Here is a 20,471-nt window from a genome sequence, read left to right on the forward strand (position 1 = left end):
ATTGTTAGGAGGCCATGATGGTCAGAGGCTAATGGGCAAATTTGGTCAGGATGCCGAGGTCACACCTCTACTCTTTTCTAAAGACATCCTGGGATTTTAAATGACCACAGAGAGTCAGGACCTCGGTTTAACATCTCATCCGAAGGACGGTGCTTTTTACAGTATAGTGTCCCCATCACTATACTGGGGCACTAGGACCCACACAGAACACAGGGTGAGCGCCCCCTGCTGGCCTCACTAGCACCTCTTCCAGCAGCAACCTAGTTTTCTCAGGTCTCCCATCCTCGGCAAAGAAGTGCTCACTAACACAGATTTAGACAGATTTGTGAACAATATTTGAGAGAAATAGGTATTTTGTGTACATAGAAAAAGTCTTAGAACTTTGAGTTCAGCTCATGAAAAATGGGGCAAAAACAAAAATGCTGCGTTTATAATTTTGTTCAGTGTGTATATATATATATATATATATATATATATATATATATATATATATATACACACATACATACACATATAACTAATTTAAAAACACATAGCAGGACATAACATTCCTCATTTGGTGTTTTTACTTTTATCCTTTATTTGGTCTTCCATTAAAATAATCAAACTCAAACATTTTATCTAACTTTTTATTTATGCAAGGATTTCTTTCTAAGTATAAACAACTAGCGTAATTAGCCTAGCTTTTATCCAGCTCTATTGTACAACTCGCATGAAGCTAAAAAAAAAGACAGCAAACAAATTGTAAATGTCACTTTATATCTACTTAATTTCATAAAATGAATAAAGATTAAAATAAAAACTGTGAAAATGATTTATGTAATGTAACTACATATGCATTAAAAAAATCTACCACTACATCATCATGTACATTGCATGTAGCTCATTAAAACAGGGCATCAATACAATAAGCAACAAGGATTAAAAAGGTACATAAAATTTAGAAACTGAACAGCTGATTTCTTTTTACTAGTACGGTAATGCTTTTTTTTTTTTCACTGCAGTTGCGCAGTACCTGATTATAATGCGTTGATATTTATTGATATTACTATATCAACGTTAATGTTTTTGGAATAGTAAACAAAAGTGTAATTTCTGAATGGTTTCTGCAATGCCACAGCGTCTGTGGCTCATCTGATGTCGGCAGGTCGGAGCTGTCGTTCTCCTTCAGCCAAAAAGATCTGCATCGCCCTGTACAACAGGTGAACCCCTAACTCCCGTTTTCTCCGCACAGGCCAAGTTGACACCACACCATAGTAGTCTCCTCTTTTCTGGTTTGTGAGCATCTTCAGCCCTATTAAAAGATCAACAGGTGAACAGACATTAAGATGGAAATTTGTGCTGCAAAAAATATGTATAACTATCCAAGCAGCCCAGCTGAGCGTCTCTGTACCGATGGCATCCACCATACAGGCCTCACGTGTGTAGGCTTCCACAGCAATGACATTTTGGAAACAGTGCAGGGATATCACTCCGTGCCCAGCATTCCAGACCTGCAGGATGTGCTGCACTTTTGAGCAGAGTTTCTGAAGACATAAAGAGAAAAATACCATGACTGCATTTATTATTTACATCAACATATTAAGAAGCATGAGCGACAGTGGTACTAAAAATGACAGTGAGATGCAAGGATTTTATTCTTTACTCCACTACGTTTCAGGAAAATATGCAGGTCTTTTGTTATTTAGAAGTGAAGACGACTCGCTCGCAATAACGATCAAATGAATCTTTTGAGTAGATTGTTTTCTAAGCACCAGCTCAAAAACTCCACTGGATGATTCTCATGCCGTTCCAAACCCATACGACTTTTGTTCATCTTTAAAACACAAATTAAAATATTTCAATAAAACCTTCTGTCCCTTCACTGAAAGTTCATTCTACAGAAATTCTCACAATTCAAAAAGTTCATAAAAACATTGGAAAAGTATGAATCAAGCAGTTTAACAGAGTGCTTCAAATATAAATTCAATATTTTATTATTTTCAAATTTTTTAAATTCTACTGCTGGTTATCAGGCCAACACGGTAAGAGTGTTAATGTCTGTATATTTCCTTATTTGTGTTGATGTCCTTCGAATTGTGTGTAAAACAAAAAAATGTTTTCTTTGTTTTGTTTGTATGTAGTTTTCACGGTGTTCCATATTAGAAAAATAAAACATATGGACATCAGTATTTTGGAAGCATGGACTGTTTAATGACCATTGAGTAGTTACGTAGTGTGTATGTTTGCACTAGTGCTGTCAATCGATTAAAAAAATATATTAACTAATTAAATCGCAAATTTTTCTGAAATTAATCACGATTAATCCCACCTAACATTAAAGTTTTTAACTATACATTTATATTGCAATAATTTCACATTCGATCATCAAATTAATGTACAAACAACAAAGACAGTATATTTTTTAATATTTGTTTAAAGGAACACTCCACTGTTTTTGGAAATAGGCTCATTCTCCAACTCCCCCAGAGTTAATAAGTTGAGTTTTACTGTTTTTGAATCCATTCAGCCGATCTCCGGGTCTGGTGATAGCACTTTTAGCATAGCTTAGCATAGATCATTGAATCCTATTAGACCAGTAGCATCACGTTCAAAAATGACCAAAGAGTTTCGATAGTTTTCCTATTTAAAACTTGACTCTTCTGTAGTTATATCGTGTACTAAGACCGGCGGAAATGAAAAGTTGCGATTTTCTAGGTCGATATGATTAGGAACTATACTCTCATTCCGGTAATAATCAAGGAACTTTGCTGCGGCAGCAGGCGCAGTGATACGCAGCGCCTGAAAGTAGTCCCCAGCTATATTATAACCAGGTACCTGGCTGGGGACTGCTTTCAGGCGCGCGTATCACTGCGCCTGCTGCGCCATGGTACGGCAGCAAAGTTCCTTGATTATTACGCCGGAATGAGAGTATAGTTCCTAGCAAAATCGGACTAGAAAATCGCAACTTTTCATTTTCCGCCGGTCTTCGTACACGATGTAACTACAGAAGAGTCAAGTTTTAAATAAGAAAACTAATCGAAACTCTTTGGTCATTTTTGAACGTGATGCTACTGGTCTAATAGGATTCAATTATCTATGCTAAGCTATGCTAAAAGTGCTATCGCCAGACCCGGAGATCGGCTGAATGGATTCAAAAACGGTAAAACTCAACTTATTAACTCTGGGGGAGTTGGAGAATGAGCCTATTTCCAAAAAAAGTGGAGTGTTCCTTTAATGGCATCTTTTTTTGAAGGCCAGTATCACTGATACCAATACTGATTTCTCTATAAAATTTGCCTTTGTGCAAAGATCACGCGCTACGAACACAGTACCGTTATCCGTGCTCGTTTGACTCGCGCCTGCCGCTGGAGTGAAGTGGAGCGCGTCTGAAACATCTCCCGTTTGATGTGGCCGTAAAGACATTCTACGACTGAATAAATGCACTTCTTGACAAGAGAAAAAGTGACAGAAGCAGCAGTTGTGAGAGGGGTGGTCAACCCTAGGCCCCGCCCCTGCGTTAATTGCGTAAAATATTTTTAACGCGTTAAACTGAAAAAATGAATCGCCTGTGTTAACGTGCTAATTTTGACACCACTAGTTTGGACATAATAAAGATCTACAAAGTTACAAATCTCAAAGTCCACTCCAAAGGGTGATATTTCGTTTTTGTTTTTTTAAATACCTTTTCAAGAACTACAACGTTGTTTTCCGGGTTTTGTGATGTCACAAAGCGGCCCATTAGAATATCATTAAAATAAATCCCGCCTACGGAAATTCGAATGGTTGGGGGGTGGGGAGGGGTGAGGTCGTGGTTAGAATGCTTGGTTGAGTGCATCAGACGAGACGACGACGAAGAAGTGCTGCTGTAGCGTCAAGTTTTCACCACGTCGAAGAAACGCTGTTTTTTTTCCACCCCGTGCCTTATGAACTTCCTTGCAACCGATGTTTTCTAACTCGCTGGGCATTTTAACGCAGTTATTACACATGCACCTGAATAATTATATATGTAAATATGAGGGCTTCTGCCTGTGCGCCTAAATTTTGTGTGCGGTCGCACTGGCGCGACCACCGCATTGTTCAGCTCATAAGCTCTGCCATTTCGATTGCATAAGAAACATCAAGCACCGAATGGAACTGAAAGCATAACAAAACCACATTACTTTGAACTGCGCAGCACTTGTGTGAAGAGCATGATTTACACTCGTCAGCAGGAGCGCGAAGCAAAACTGACGTGAATATTGAGGAAACGATGGATGGTTTTCAAGCAAAAGTATAAGTTCGCTTCTTAAACCAGAGAAGGTGAACATGTTGGTATTTTTGTGTGGGGGGGGGGGGGACAAACAACCAAAAGAAATATGCAAGCACTGTCACCGACAGCAAGTTTAGTTTTACTTTTCTTTTTGTTTTCATTTTGAAAAGCTTGTCATCTTTGCTGTTTACCTCCCGTTATGCTCTGGAGGCTCTCTTTTATTTATTTTTGTATTTGATTCCTCCATGTTTGCTAAACATTCTGTAATTTATTAGTCGGTATATAATACAGCATGTGGTGTATGCCATGCCTCCATCTTATTTGTTTTTGGTAATAAACGTTTTGTAAGCTAGTTTGTCATTGTATCTTACTGTTTTATTGTTGTTGTGCTTTTTAATTAAGAATAACAAAGAATCCATCTTTTGTTTTAGTCTTAAAAAGTGAAATATTTATAGATGCATGTAAGCAAAACAGACAAATATCTTTTCTTGTAAAATGTGACCACAAGAAAACGAAAGCATCTGAAGACCGGCTTGTAACATAGCAAAAGTGGAACTCCCTTTGACAAAATTCATATCACAAATACTGAAGAAAAAGAACAGGTTGAATGTTAACCACTTTTGTTTCCATATAACTATAAACTATGATAAAAGTTCATCAGCATGCACTGATTAATCCCATGCTGTAGCAAAAAAATAAAAAATAAAAATTGTGACCAAATCATGTGCTCGTGCAACCAACTGAGAAAGTTCATTCGTCAAACCCGGAACTAATCCAGCCATTTGTGCCAGGCTGGGGAGAGAGGTATTGTAATAATGTAAATTGTGTGAAAAATGATGCGTTTTTCGAACAACCAATCATGAGAGCATGTTCTAGTACACCCTCAAAACTAAATCAAGACTTTGTAAAAGAGGATCCCTTTAATCCTGCTCCGGCTGAATTTCTGACCATTACCACCCGCTCCTGCAACCGCAATGTGTGTCCCGCTCCCATGATTTGTGTCCACTCCCACAAACATTAATATTGCATATCATTGTCACGCTTCAGGGAGCTGCTATGAATACATGGGGTATTTAAATCGCTTTTGAGTGAGCGCTTGATGCCCACTTTCACTTTCGTAATCACGCACACTCTGTGTAAAGGGAGCACATCTTACAAGATCAGATGTGTGTCACTGAGCTCAGGACCTGCTGAGCAACAGATCATCCAGCATGCGCCGTCAGTCATCGCTCCTTACTCTCGACTCGTGATCAGTCAAATCTGACTCCTGCGGCTCCTGTTGGATGTAGGGTTATCAAGTCCTTTTTTTTTTTTTCCATGGAAGTGGACCTCTTTTAAACTGTTGTCATGGATTGATTTTCCTCTGTGGGTTAAATGTTTGAAATATTGCATAAATTAACATTTGACAAATGCCTGTACTGAAACATTTTGCATTCTACATATGATAAAACTTTGCTCTTATGTTAAATTATGTGAAGGATGGTCCCTGTTAGGAAGCCTTTTAGCTGTGTTTATGATCAATGTGCATAACAGTGACTGTAAAATATGTATTTTAGGGATGGAAATGACATTTTGAGTTTTGATATTTAAGATATGGTCATTACGCTAATTTGGGGTGGCATAATTTAGTTTTGTCATGCAGACTTGGCAAGACACGTTCAGTTTGTGTAACATTTTCCAGCTGAACTAAATGATTTCCATTTAAAAGCAAAATAACAGTTGGGGGGGGGGGGGGTTGGGTGATGTGGTGGGCAAGTAATGTAATCGGTGCACGACCAAACAAAATAAAAAAACAAACAGTGTAAACTCCTGTATATGTAGCCTAACTCATTTATGGACTGCGGGATGTCGGGATCTGCGCTACATTTCTTTGACCCCCCCACTCCTGCCCGCAGTAAAAGGTTAAACATCATCAGGGTCTCTCTCCCTCCATCAATGACATTTACGCCTCCAACCCCTCCCACCAACTCTTCACGCTCCTATCGGCTGGCAGAAGGTACAGAAGCATTTGGGCCCTATGGACAGATCGGGTGACAGTTTCTACCCTAAAGCCATTAGAGTCCTAAACTTCATGTGACTGGCCTGACAAATACACTCACAGACATGCATCCATTTTAATTAATCAATCTCTGAAGACAAGCTTTGAAAACATGGCTCAAGCGCACAGATAGAATAAAAACAAACAAAAAAAAAAAAACTCCACACAACTGTGCCTTTTCTCCCATTACTGTGCCCTGATCCATGTAAAATGTATACGGTCTCGTGCTGTTTGCAGTGTCTACTCAGGTATGCACACTAGTGTTAATTTCGTTAACGAAAACTATGACGAAAAATGTTCATTGACAACCGCTCCAAACAACAAAGCGCTGTAAAGACTAGATACTTTGGCAGCAATACATAATCATAAATAATCTTTAAAGATTTTTTTATTATTTTTTCCTTTATTATTCACCAGGCTGTCACTTCTAGTTGGACGCGTGTGGACTCGAATGCCGTGACAGCATAGCATGTGTAGCACAATCAATCATAAAATCAGTACCTTCTTGTTAAAAATGTTTTTAAAAAAAAAAATCCATCCATGGACGTCGTCTGAGATGTTTAATCCACAAACATTCTGAGCATTATTCCTGTTGGTGGCGTTCACATCAATTCACAAGTCATTCTTTTAGGCTATTTTCATTCAAGTCATTATCAGTTATGTCTAGCATCATTTTACGTTACGGAGCTTTGCAAATAAAAATGGTCGCAAAACGGTATCCACCCACGTTTAACTTTTTGTCTGCTTGTTATGATAAAAAAAAAACAATAAATACAGTCGCATTACTATATGTAATAGCCTATGATCGCTAGATTTTATACAGGTGTGACTTCTCACTTTTTGCAGACAATGCAAAGGCAGAGTACAATAACTTCAAAATAGGGGTAAAAATCAAGTTTGAGCTCACAATTTTTTTATGTAGATAACTTTCATTACTAAATATACAGTGTCCTACCTAAAAATATTTAACATTTTTCTCAGTTTCACACTCAAGCGAGTTAAGGTCTTTTGCCTTTGTAGGGCAGTATATAGCATGACAAATATGTGACTAAGTTTTCATTGACTAAAACTAGACTAAACTTGCAGGTCATACAGTTTTCTGTCAGCGCTTCACACAAGCTATTTGGCTGTGACTTGACAACAAATGCTAGACTGTGACACTCTTCTCCGCTCCTCAAGTACAAAAATATATATATATATATATATATATATATATATATATATACAGTGCCCTCCAAAAGTATTGGAACAGTAAAGACAAAATTGCTCTGTTGGCCGAGGAGTCAAAACATTTACAAATATGATTAAAAGATGAATATGAGACAACTACAGAATGTCACATTTTATTATTGGGTGATTCAACACACAGATGTTTTAACAGCTAAGAAGTGCAGCACTTTGAGAGTTCATCCCTCGATCTGATGTGAGATAAGTATTGGGACAGTTGCCTCACGGGTCTTTCTAAGTGATCAGCTGTGTCCCGTTGCATTAATTCTTCAGATATTAAAAGCAGGGAACGTGTCGTATCAGTTATATCCATTACTTCTGCATTCTGAATCTTGCATTCGATGATGACGCACACAAACCAGGATGAAGACGAGGGAGCTGACTTTGAGAGAAAAGCAAGCAATTTGGATGCTAAAAGAAAAGAGGAAGTCAATTATAGCTCCAGCAAAAACAGAGCATGAAGAAATCAAGAGTTTGGAGACCACCAGCGACGCCAGCAACCAACAACTACCTGATCGGCTGAGAAAACAACAGCAGCTGATGACAGACAAATCATAAAAGCTGTGAAAATGAACCCTAAAAGACGTGTCTAAGTTCTGTAACCTCCAGAAAGCTGGGTGATGCTCTGACGATCTACTGTCCTCAGGAGACTCTGACACAGAATTACAGAAGCTACACAGCAAGATGCAAGCCTCTGACCGGCTCCAGAAATAGAAAGGCAAGATTAGAGTTTGCAACAAAGCACAAAGCTGAGCCAGAAGAGTTTTGGAACTGTGTTTATGGACCGATGAGACACAGATGAACCTTTATCGAAGGTTCAAAAACAGAACTGCAATGATCCCAAGCACACGGCCTCGTCTGTAAAGCATGGTGGAGGTGGTGTCATGGCCGTCTCTGAAGCAGACCTCTCAACTTTACTGATCGCTTAATGTATGATGACAGCAGCAGAATGAATTTGGAAGGGTACAAAACCATCTTGCCTACCAATATTCAAGAAAATGCCACCAGATTCATTGGGAAGTGCTTCATATTGCATCAGGACAATGACCCAAAACACCTGCCAGTTCAGTCGAGGAGTTTATAAGAGCAGAGAAATGGAAAGTCTTAGATTGGAGACTTTCCTGTAGCTCAAATAGTAGAGCATGGCGCTAGCAACGCCAAGATCATGGGTTCGATTCCCAGGGAAAGCAAGAGCTGATAAAATGTAAAAACTGTAACTTGAATGCAATGTAAGTCGCTTTGGATAAAAGCGTCTGCTAAATGCATAAATGTAAATGTAAGATTGCCTGAGTCAATCTCCAGATTTACATCCGATTGAACATGAACTTCAGCAGCTGAAGAGGAGAGTAAAGGCAGAAACTCCCCAAAACAAGCAACAGTTGGAACTGGCTTCATTAAAGGCTGGGAAAGTATCTGAAAGCATGAGAGCAAGAGTCTGGTGATGTCTACGGGTCACAGACTCACTGCTGGGATTGAGCGCAAGAGATCTGCAACTAAACAATAGCTTTTAATCTTTTATATCTGCCTTATGTTCAACTGTCCCAATACTTATGCTCACATCAACGAGTGAGATGAACTCTAAAAGTGCTGTTCTTTTTATTTGGTAAAACATGTACGTGTTGAAACGGCTAATAATAAAATGTGACATTCTGTAGTTTTGTCTCATATTCATCTTTTCATCATATTTGCAAATGTCTTGACTCCACAGCCAACAGAGCAATTTTGTCTTCACTGCTCCAATACTTTTGGAGGGCACTAATATTATTTATTTATTTATATATATATATATATATATATATATATATATATATATATATATATATATATATATATATATATATATATATATATATATATATATGTGTGTGTGTGTGTGTGTGTGTGTGTATATATATATATATGTAACATGTATCCACAATATACAAGGTTAAGGGGTTCGCTTGAGGCACCGCTGTTGCACTCTCGCTACGACTTGGTAAAGAAGTGATGTGTTTAAGTGATGTCTTTTATAAGGCAGGCTCCTCCCCATTCTAGGACCATCCCATTGACAGGTAAATATCATAGGTTAAAACTAAAGTACTTCATATACTTTCCATAATTATACCCCCATCATTCAACAACAACAAATCTCACACTCCACATATAATCCTTAAATAAATATAATCTTCATCAATTAATCCAGTTAACACTTAATTTCGACATATTGCCATACACAGAATCCCCTATTAATGACAAACAATGGATTCACCGGCCTCCGGATGCTCTGCGCCGGCGCAGCACAGTCAAGTGACGTCAAAACTGATCGCCGCCCGTTTGCTCTGTTTGGCCAGCGCAGCATCTCAACCTGGAAGGCCAACTAACATACGCTCACACGAAACAAAAACAAAGATGAAATGTCATACAAAGTGCCATGTGAATGCATGACATGTCCGGGAATGCATAAACTGACGGAAAGGGGGGAAAACTTTCAACATGTCAATATTTGTCTGTTTCTCAGTCCGTATCCGATCAGATGGTGGATCAGCACCAAGAGATGATGTCTACAGCCCTGATCGTCAGCGGAGACCAGGACACCCAGATGACCCCCAGATATATCCCCAGTGAAGACCTCGACTAAATACAATAAAACTAAAAAATATAACAAAATAACTAAAATATAATAAAATACCTAACTACATAATACTATTATTGTTAGAACTTGCAACAAAATTAAAATATAAACTTTTGAACTGCGGGTTTGGTCTGGTCAGAGGAGAACTGGCCCCCCCGACTGAGTCTGGTTTCTCTCAAGGTTTTTTTCTCCATTCTGTCTCGGAGGGAGTTTTGGTTCCTTGCCGCTGTCGCCTCTGGCTTGCTCAGTTGGGGACACTTAATTTCTAGCGATTATCGCCGATTTGATTGCACAGATACTATTTAAACTAAACTGAGCTAGACAATGACATCTCTGAATTCAATAATGAAATGCCTTTAACTGAAAATTGAGTGTTTAATCTTATCATTATACATTACTGACACTCTATCCTCCAATTTGATGCTGTTAAGTGTTTTGACACAATCTGTATTGTAAAAATACATAATGTAATGCGTGTTGTAAAGATTGCGAGTGAAAACAAAAGAAAAAGGAAATCCTACAGCAGCATGATCGTGACTGTCATGTTAGTCTGATGGGACCAAACTTCCTCTGCAAGTGATTTTAAAACATAACACAGTACCCAGATTTGAAGACTACAATAAGATTTCACTTCTACTGATAATAACATTTTGGTAGACTACTATGAGATGGATAGCCTAAATGTTATATAATTCAGATGGGCTACCTGCTATTTCAATGGTATATCAAAAAGAGTATATTTTTCAATGTCATTGTTGGTACATTTTACCAGTATTTACTATACTTTCAAAACAAAAATTAAAATAGGAGAAATATGCAAAATAATTTTTTACAGAGAGCGAGAGAGAGAGAAAAAAACAAGATTTGTTTTTCAAAGTACACCAAAAAGGGGGGTCTTCTTGTAATCAGGGTCGTCTTATATTCGGGTCAATACGGTAGGTGACACTGCACAGAGGTCTGCTCACTTCTGTTGTACACTAAGCTTGCCACGGTATGCCAAGGTAATACTGGTTAAGAGGAAAGATACTGGTATGAAATTTTCAGTTAAACTTGATGACAACAGCTGGTATATTTATATACTAACAAACAGAATACCCTTCCGTGATGTTTAGTTGCCAGTAAACAGTAGAACAGGCTCCCACATTTCCACAGCTCTCAGTCTCAGCACCCCAAAGGGGTGTGTGTTGAGCCCCCTGCTCTATATCCTCTACACATCAGAGCATGCGAGCGGAGCTGAGGTGAGTGTTCGCTCCCCGTCGCACCAGACTGCTCCGCTCAATTCCGCTCACCTACTATTTCATCCCGCTCCGGTGAAATCGCTGCACACTCGCTCAAATTTAAAATTCCTCTGCATGCCTAACACCTGCCGTTTTCAACCGAAGCCTTACGCCTGGGACACACTGCCTGCGCGGCGGACGTGGAGCGGGTTTGTTGCTTGACTGCTTATTATTAGCCAATATTTCCTATTTCAACCATATTCAAAATGCTCACGTTTTGCTCTGGCCTCCCCATGAAAACACTCAGCAATGGTGTTGATTAATTGGCACATGGTTTGTATAAAAGCATATTAAAAACACCACACAGACAAATAAACGACATAAAAAACTTGATTTTCACTACAGGGGGACTTTAAAGGGTTAGTTCACCAAAAAATTTTAATTCTGTCATGAATTACTCACCCTCATGTCGTTCCAAACCCGTAAGACCTTCGTTCATCTTCAGAACACAAATTAAGATAGTATCTGAGAGCTCTCTGACCCTCCGTAGACAGCAATGCAACTGCAATGTTCCCAGGTCCAGACACGTAGCATGTGACATCAGGGGTTCAACCGTAATTTTACAACGCTACGAGATATTTATTCAACAATTTATTCAACAACAAGTCTTCCGTCATTTTGGAGTCTCCACTAAACGTAAACAACATAATCAGCATTGTTTATGTTCAGCATGAGCGCGCGGTCTACTGAAGGTAAACCGTGCTGATTACGTTGTTTGCGTTCAGTGGAGACTCTCCAAAATGGCGGAAGATGTTAACTAATATCTTGATTTGTGTTCAGAAGATGAACGAAGGTCTTAACTGGTTTGGAACGACACGAGGGTGAGTAACTAATGACAGAATTTTCATTTTTGAGTGAACTAACCCTTTAACAAATAACAACAGTAAAAAAATATCCTGCATCTCAGGCCAACACACATATTGAGAATAAAATGAGGCAAATCAACAACAGTATGTATTATACATTTCTATAAATAGCTATAGATTACATATATGCTTCCTGGAGAGGGAGAGAGATGCAACGTTGCGGATATCCATCATGACACGTATCGTATCATGAGAGACAATACCTATCCCTAGTAAATATTAATGGCTGTCTAAAATAGAAAAAAGTTCTATCAAACATTAATAACAAAAATAATTCACAATATTATTGTTTTCATGAATAAAATACAACACTGATGAACAGAAGGATGAATTTCAAACTTTGGAATAGTAGGGTAGATCTTTAAAACAAAATGCAAATCCCTCTAATATCAAAAAGAATAATCAAATAAAAACACATCTAACCTTGGAGGTCTTATCTCCTTTGAAATACTCCAGAGCTTCATAGAGGTGACTGTAAGGTCTAGAACGCTTGCCCTTTCCAACATAGAAAACAGCACTGATGAACGTCTGAAAACATTCTTTAGGATTCATGGACTGACTTCGATATGGCAGATTCTTCGTCACTCTATAAAGCAGCAGTAGGGAAGAAAAATGTTAGTAAACAATAAAAGAAACCGTCATTGTCCAAATAAAGGCAACACAATGTGAGAGAAACCATGTACCGTGGGTCAAGCAGCAGGTAGTTAAAGCTGGATTTAATGAAACCCTCACGCCATCTCTTATTCTGATCTGGCTTATCAAACTGCTCACACAGAGAGAGCTCATCTGCTTGACAGTTAGGAAGTACGAATCTGTGAAGCACATTTTCGAGTTCTGGGCTGTAACCTGCAGCCGAGAAAGAAATAATTGCTCTTTAAACACAAGGAAGCATGACATTAGTATGCCATCACTGATCTTCTACTCTTATTACAGAGGAACCTTTCAATCGGTTACAAAATATTAGGCCCCTCTGACATTAATTTCCATGATAAATAGTTAATGTTCATGTTGTCAATGAGAATGGCAACTAGCCATACACAAAATTTAAAATTATTTACTCATGTGGCTTTTGAAGGCCAATTATATAACTACACATTTGTAACTAGGCATGCTGGGGGCCTCCACATAAAAGCTAATGGACCACATGGCCTCCTACTGAGTGCCTTGGCTTTATGTAATTCACTAATGCTTTGTTTTGGCATACATACCACTGGGGCTCACTGCGACTGATTTCTGGCTGTGTGGCGGATTCTGAAGGGATCTCTTTAACTTCTGTATGTACAGTGGGCGGGTTTGACTGTTTATGGGTCCTGGATCTTCGCCCATTTCAATTAACTTGCTTCTGAGGTCCTTGTCAGTCAGGCCACTTACTCCAACATCAATCTCCTGTTTGGGACAATAGCTTTCTGTACTGCGGTCTGGACTTGTAGAGCCGAGCTGAAGGGAGCGCCAATCATACAGCAGCGTGTCTTCAGAGTTACTGGTGCTTATGCTCGAGCTGAAGGAGGTATTGGCCGTTGGGGGAACATGAGTCTCAATGAGCTCATGCCCCTCTTCGGAGTCAGTATAAAGGTATTCCACAGGCTCAACCGTATCAGTAGTTAAGGGCTGTCCAGCAGATGTGCAAGAAAGGCTTGCCAGTGCCTGTCGCGAGCGCCCTGACAGTCGGTTCATGCTATACCGAGGAGTACATCCAGAGCGCCCTGGATTCTTCTGCACTTTTGGGGATTCATACATCAAGCTGGAGGCAGATTCTGAGTTATCTTCCTGAAATGGCAAAGACCCTTGAGAGGAAGGTCCACACATAACATTGGACTCTTTGTCTCCTACAGCAGTAGGGAAGATCTGTGGCGTTCCTGTTGCGGTTTTCTTCACTTCTTGCATATCAGTCAAGCGTTCAGGTGTGGTTACCTTATTACCAGCCTCACTCACACTCGTTACCAACTGTGATTCAACAATCCTTTCAGGAATTAACATCGTGTCAGCCATGCTGTCGGATAAGATTAGTGTGTCAGCTTGGCTTTGACCATCTGAGCTAACAGATAACTTGAGAGAGCTCAACTGTGAGTCAACATTGTCCATTTCGTCTTCATCAAGACTGTGCTTTGACGTAGCATAAGGCGACTTAACCGTGTTGCGGCGCAAACGGGTAGCGGTGGGCAGCGACTGTTCAAAGAGGCAAGAGCTGGTTTGAAAGGGAGCCAATTTTTGGCTCATTCTCTCCGAATGACGACTCAATCTGGACCTTGTTCTCCCAGTGACAAATGGACTTGGAATATAATCAGTTTTGGTATTGGTCACCTCGACCTTACCAGCATTTCGGCCAGTTGTGGATAAACTCAATTGTTCAATATGACTCCCGAGTTCTTCTCTTAGCTGTCTGTTTCCATCATCAACAGAAGTAAGGCTTTGATTTCTAACACTGAAGCCACACTGCTCTACAGTCAAATCTGATCTGTGGGCACAGGGTTCGGTCAAAGGTGGACTTCCACTGTTTTTAGTGCTGGGGCTCTGGTATGGGTCACTGCCACAGCTGTTGTACTCGCTGGATCCACTGCTGATGTGGGGCTGAATGATGCTCTTAAATTCATCATCATCATCATCATCTTCAAGCTGTACAGGCCCCACAACAGTCTTATCAAATTCATCCACCATTGTGTCGACTTCTTTGGAAAAAATGAATACATCATCAGGACACGTGACATCGATTCCCTGATTCTGTAACACAGTTGCCATACGCTTAGTGTCCAGGAAATCTGAGTACTGAGAAAGATCCAATGTAAGATCACTCGACTGATCGAGAAAGAACTGCTGATGATCATCTGGGCTGATAACAGGCAAATAATCAATACTTCCCTTGAAGGTGACACTCTTCCGGTTTTCCCGTTGAGACAAAACAGGGATATTCTGAGAAACATCACAGTCACTATCTGCGGCTTGAAGCTGATATGTCGACACTATCCCTGGATTGTTCTTATTGTCCACAGCAGAGAGACAAGTGCTAGACAGCATCGGTAATTCCTTACACACTTCATCTTTATTCCAAACATGAGAATCACGTGACTGGAGATCTGACACATCTGAGAGCCAGAAGGCCTGACTCTCTCGGTTCAAAGGTTTTCCACTGACTCTACAAGTGCTGGAAAAAGAGGACAGACGTGTGCTGCTCAATGGCTCTGCTCCAGGGGGAATGAGCACTGAGGTTTCTGGACTGAACGAACTGTCACTCATGGACTGTCCAGAGAGGATTGCTGGAAAAAAGGAAGACAATATTATGGTAGTATAATTAGTTCTCCTTCCGCAAATGATGGATAAAACACTCTATTATCTTTGACTTTAACGGCACACTTCTGTTAGAGCATGAGGCCTGATAATTAACCCAAATAATAACAATAAAAATTCTTACAATACTGGAATTTGGGCATGTCTTGCTCCTCTTTGGAAGTATGGGATTCGTACTCTTGAAGAAGACTTGCACATTTACTGTTCTCCTCCTGCTCTGCCAGATCAGATGGTTTATTCCCATCCTAGAAACAAAGCAGTTAACGATTTACAATTTTTAAGGTTCCCAACTTGATATAAAACACAGTCTTAAATACAGATCATTACAGCAGGTCAGTACTGGAGATGGTAATGCGATGAATGTTTTACTTGATCCGTGAGGTTTGGGTTTCCGCCGTTCCTTAAGAGTAATCTGAGATTCTGAAAACACCCCCAAGATGCAGCAATATGTAAAGGAGTCAGATCATCAGTGGTCCTAAAACAACAACAACAAAACATCAGAGTAACAGAGAAACACTTTCAAGGACTTTAAGCACTACTTTTTTGGGTTTTTTAGCACTAAAAATCAGAGATCTCACTTACCAAATTCTAATAAATAAACAATAAATGAACAAAATGGTACAAATATAGTGCAGCACATGCAAAGCATGCAACGACTGTGGCAATTTTAAAATCTGAAAGGATACCGTGACAAAGTTATTCAAACAGATTTTTTTCATAAATCCATTCAGTATATGATTGACCTGAAGAATGAAAGCTATATCATACACATGGAAAATGATGAGCTATATCATTTGACTACTTTTGGACTGTTGAACAAAAACACCCGCCCATGTTATCATCAAGCTTGAAAGAGCAAGGACAGTTTTTAATACAACTCCGACTGGATTCGTCTGAAAGAAGAAAGTCATATACACCTAGGATTCCTTGAGGGCGAGTAAAACATGGACTAATTTTCATTTTGGGGTGAACTAACCCTTTAACACTGACGACGCACCAGGAAATCCATAATATGGAGAAAGGTATCTGGTTATCGCTATAGCTAGAGAAATTTTAACTTGAAGACAATAAACATGCGACAGGTTTGCCTGTGTTCAAGCAATCTTGGGTATTTTTTTGTGTTCTGAAGATGAACGAAGGTCTTACATGTTTTGAACGACATGAGGGGGAGTCATTAATGACATAGTTTTCATTTTTGGGTGAAGTATACCTTTAACAGAGGCCCGAGACACTGAAGACGAGCACAAAGAGGAGAAAATACTGTAGCAGGCAGAGCAAACTCACTTTTCATGATGCGTGAAATATTGGAAGAAAATCTTAAATACTGAACTGTGTGATTATCTGAATCTCTGAGAGGATCTAACTGTCTTCAGCAAAGTTTAGATGGTATTTTCTTTTCATCTGATCTCCATATAATGCATATTAATGTGGTATTTATAAGCGCAGCGCGATTGCCAGAGAGTGCATCTGCGTCTCATTCAGCCCGTCTGCTGTTTCTGTTCAGTTCAGGTTTTGTGTAGCATCATTTTACAACGCTACGGTCAGACCATTCTGGCACTTCATCTTTTATAACATGGGATTTTGACCAAATATATTCAATCTTGATTTTTCTAAAATGTTGCAACAAGTTTGTTAAAAACGTTTTCTTTGTTTTTTGTGAAAAATTACAGTTCTGTACGATGGCGTTTTAGTGCCTCGTTACATTTTTTTTTAAAATCTAAGATTACGAGATTAAAGTCTAAATGTTTTGAGAATAAAGATTATAGTTATAATATTTTGAGATAGGCTATTCTATTTGGCCGGATTGGGAGCACCGGGAGATATTACAAATCTCAGTTTTCAAAATCTCTCAGTTTTATAGCGAAAAACAAACAATATGTAGGCTATATTGCAACAATGTGTTTGTCAAGCGGCATGTGAGTCAATCATCTTTCCGATTACAATAACCAACGACAAGACATTATTTTCATTATAAATTAGGCTAAACTTTTTTTTTTTTTTCATGCTTTATGATGTTCCTTCACTTTATATCTTGCTTTAAGCTTGAAATAAAGAGCAAAAACACATTTATAATTTGTATTTCGTTATAAAACTGGCTGAGCTGTGTGTAAAAGCAACAAAGCACACAATTGTCGTGATTACTGGTTGCTGGCGTGCTACAAATAATGAATGGAAGATGTTAAATATTATGTCCTCATTTACAGGCTACCATTTAAATTCTCAAAAAATTTCGACTTTATTCTCGTAGTATTTCGACATTAATCTCGTAATCTTAGATTTTTTTTATTCTGCCTATGTATAGCATGTTATATTTCAAACATGGTAACACTGGTGTATCCTTTGTGGAAGTGTTTAAGTTCCGGATCAGTTACAAAATATTATTACTCGTCTATAAGGCCTGGTTCAGCTCCTGCGTACCTAACTAGTCTTCTACCACGCTACAATCCATCACGCTCCCTAAGATCACAAAACTCTGGACTCTTGGTGGCTCCCAGGACAGCAAAGTCCACTGAAGGAGGTAGAGCTTTTTCACATTCGGCTCCCAAACTCTGGAATAGCCTTCCTGATAACATTCAGGGTTCAGACACACTCTCTCTGTTTAAATCCAGATTAAAGACTCATCTCTTCAGCCAAGCATTCACATAATGCATCATATAATCCTGTACTGCAGTTATATCTGCTCAAATGCACATCATTATTATTCTTTAGCTTGGGTTGAACAAATCATTTATGCTTGAATAGAACAGCAGCTACGCTAATTATGTCTGTTTGTGCCACGGGATTAACATCCAGAGGAAACTAGGAATTACAGCTTCGGTCTGGATCCAACCCTTAAAAAGATCTGAGATAACAACCCCTCAGACAATATACACAATTACCTAATTTTGCCATAAGTTAAATATATTACGTTTCTACAATATATAAATATATTGAAGAAACTTAATTTCCTGTAAAGCTGCTTTGCAACGATTTGTATCGTTAAAAGAGTTATACAAATAAACTTGAACTGAATTGAAAAAAAACAATTTAAAATAAACCATACATTTCACATATTTCACCAGGGCATCTTTAACTCATAATATTCACTATTAATTTTATATTGTTAAATGCCAAAACTTCAACAACACAAGGGCAGATCCCTTGAGCGCAGCTGATGACGCTTGAGTGATCAACACTATTCTAATATCCAATTAATAACTTTCCTTCAATTCCTCCGTCCTCATTTTCTTCCCTCGCATCCGAAGAGTGTGGAGCGGAGACACGAGCCGTACTCGATGATGGGTTACTAGAGCTACTTTTATTACACTGCTAATTACCAAATGATTAAACAGACTTGAAATATTGATGAGAGTTATTTTATTAGATGATTTGTAGAGACCCTGGAAAGAAAGTTCATGAGCACGTGTGTGTAGGAAGCACTAGGGCTGCAGGATAAATCGATCATGACGGATGTTTTGCGCAGCTTGTCGGTGAACGCTGCTCCGTCTGAAAGCAGCTGATGGAGATTCACTGCTGATCACAGAACCGGCTTCACTGACGACATGCACGTCACATTTGCATGCGATTTACTGTGCAGCCCTAGGAGACACTGTCCCAGTAAACATCTGAATGACCAACCAGGTGATGTCCGTGAGGCAGTGGTGTCACTGACCTGAGGTTGGGATCCGCTCCGTGCTGCAGGATGAGTTTGAGGCAGCGCAGTCCTTTCTCAGACTCTTTACCTGCAGCTAAATGCACCGCTGCCACTCCGTCCCGCACGATCCTGTTGGGCTTCGCACCGCGGCGCAGCAGAGACTCCACACACCTGCAGAACAACGACAGATTATCCTCGTATCATACATACACGGACCACAAAACCAGTCATAAGGGTCAATGTTTTAAAATTGACATTTATACATGAAATACTGAATAAATCTATTCAGTTTGCGTACATGAAAGCTGAATAAATAATCTTTCATTGATGTATGGTTTGTTGGACAATATTTGTCTGAGATACAACTATTTGAAAATCTGGAATCTGAGGGAGCAAAAAAATCTAAATATTGAGAAAATCTCCTTTAAAGTTGTTCAAATGAGGTTCTTAGCAATGCATATTACTATATCAAGTTTTGATATATTTACGGTAGGAAATTTACAAAATATCTTCATGGAACGTGATCTTTACTTAATATTTTTGGCATAAAAGAGAAATGTATAATTTTGACCCATACAATGTATTGTTGGCTATTGCTATAAATATACCTGTGCTGCTTATGACTGCTTCTGTGCTGCAGGGTCGTATATTAAGCTTTCATATTTATAACTTATTATTTAAAATGTATAAAAACGGACAGAACACATTGTAAATCTTGGCTGAAGTGATTGTGTTGAACGTCGTACTTTAGCTGCAGTACCTGAATCAACAGCAGCAGTAGTTTGTCAGAGTTCATCTCCGCAGATGATATCCGACAGACAGCAGAGATCATATTAATGCTCAGAAACATAACTGAGGTGAGTTACCTGGCGTCTGCGTCACTGAGCGCGTCCAGCAGCGAAGCCTCCAAACCCGCGCCGATGCTCATTATTTATTATTATTGCTCATCCTGAACAACGCTGTTTATCACGGCACTCCGTTGTCATCCAAAATAAATTTCCCTCCATTCGCCGTGTTCCGCTGCGGCCCGCCGCTGCAGCGCCGCCTGCTGTCCCGGAGGACGCGCGCTCTGCCGCAGCGCCGCCTGCTGTCCCGGAGGACGCGCGCTCTGCCGCAGCGCCGCCTGCTGTCCCGGAGGACGCGCGCTCTGCCGCAGCGCCGCCTGCTGTCCCGGAGGACGCGCGCTCTGCCGCAGCGCCGCCTGAATGTGATGTTCAGTTTAACTTCATCCATCCGTTTTACAAACTGATTAAAAGCCTCTTGTAGAAGCAGAAATAGCATCCACAGCATGGAAACTGAAATTAG

The 20,471-nt window shown here is 39.5% G+C and overlaps 1 protein-coding gene across 2 annotated transcripts; it reads right to left on the reverse strand.

The window, feature by feature from the left end:
- Nucleotides 1–564: 564 nt before the first annotated feature.
- ankle1 (ankyrin repeat and LEM domain containing 1) lies at nucleotides 565–20,199 on the reverse strand. Of its 2 annotated transcripts, XM_058754255.1 has the most exons (9): nucleotides 20,033–20,199; nucleotides 19,185–19,337; nucleotides 15,902–16,007; nucleotides 15,657–15,777; nucleotides 13,459–15,501; nucleotides 12,934–13,096; nucleotides 12,674–12,836; nucleotides 1,394–1,526; nucleotides 565–1,294 (listed from the first exon to the last, which is right to left on the reverse strand). In XM_058754255.1, the coding sequence occupies exons 1-9, from the start codon at nucleotides 20,092–20,094 to the stop codon at nucleotides 1,131–1,133; spliced, it is 3,108 nt and encodes a 1,035-aa protein (XP_058610238.1). In that variant the 5' UTR covers nucleotides 20,095–20,199; the 3' UTR covers nucleotides 565–1,130. The 2 variants fall into 2 exon arrangements, with proteins under 2 accessions (XP_058610238.1, XP_058610239.1); XM_058754256.1 differs by lacking the exons at nucleotides 19,185–19,337; nucleotides 20,033–20,199 and having other exon boundaries at nucleotides 15,860–15,995.
- Nucleotides 20,200–20,471: the final 272 nt, after the last annotated feature.

This window comes from Onychostoma macrolepis, chromosome 19, assembly GCF_012432095.1.
Source record: "Onychostoma macrolepis isolate SWU-2019 chromosome 19, ASM1243209v1, whole genome shotgun sequence".
In the NCBI taxonomy this organism is placed as follows: Eukaryota; Metazoa; Chordata; class Actinopteri; order Cypriniformes; family Cyprinidae; genus Onychostoma; species Onychostoma macrolepis.

What these genes read in the sequence shown, in the direction of transcription:
- ankle1 (XM_058754255.1), bottom strand. Translation starts at nt 20,094, where the DNA reads ATGAGCATCGGCGCGGGTTTGGAGGCTTCGCTGCTGGACGCGCTCAGT. An exon ending in TACCTGCTGCTTGACCCACG is followed by an intron (nt 12,837 to 12,933) that starts GTACATGGTTTC and finishes GCTGCTTTATAG; the next exon opens with AGTGACGAAGAATCTGCCAT. An exon ending in CTGTATGGTGGATGCCATCG is followed by an intron (nt 1,295 to 1,393) that starts GTACAGAGACGC and finishes ATCTTTTAATAG; the next exon opens with GGCTGAAGATGCTCACAAAC.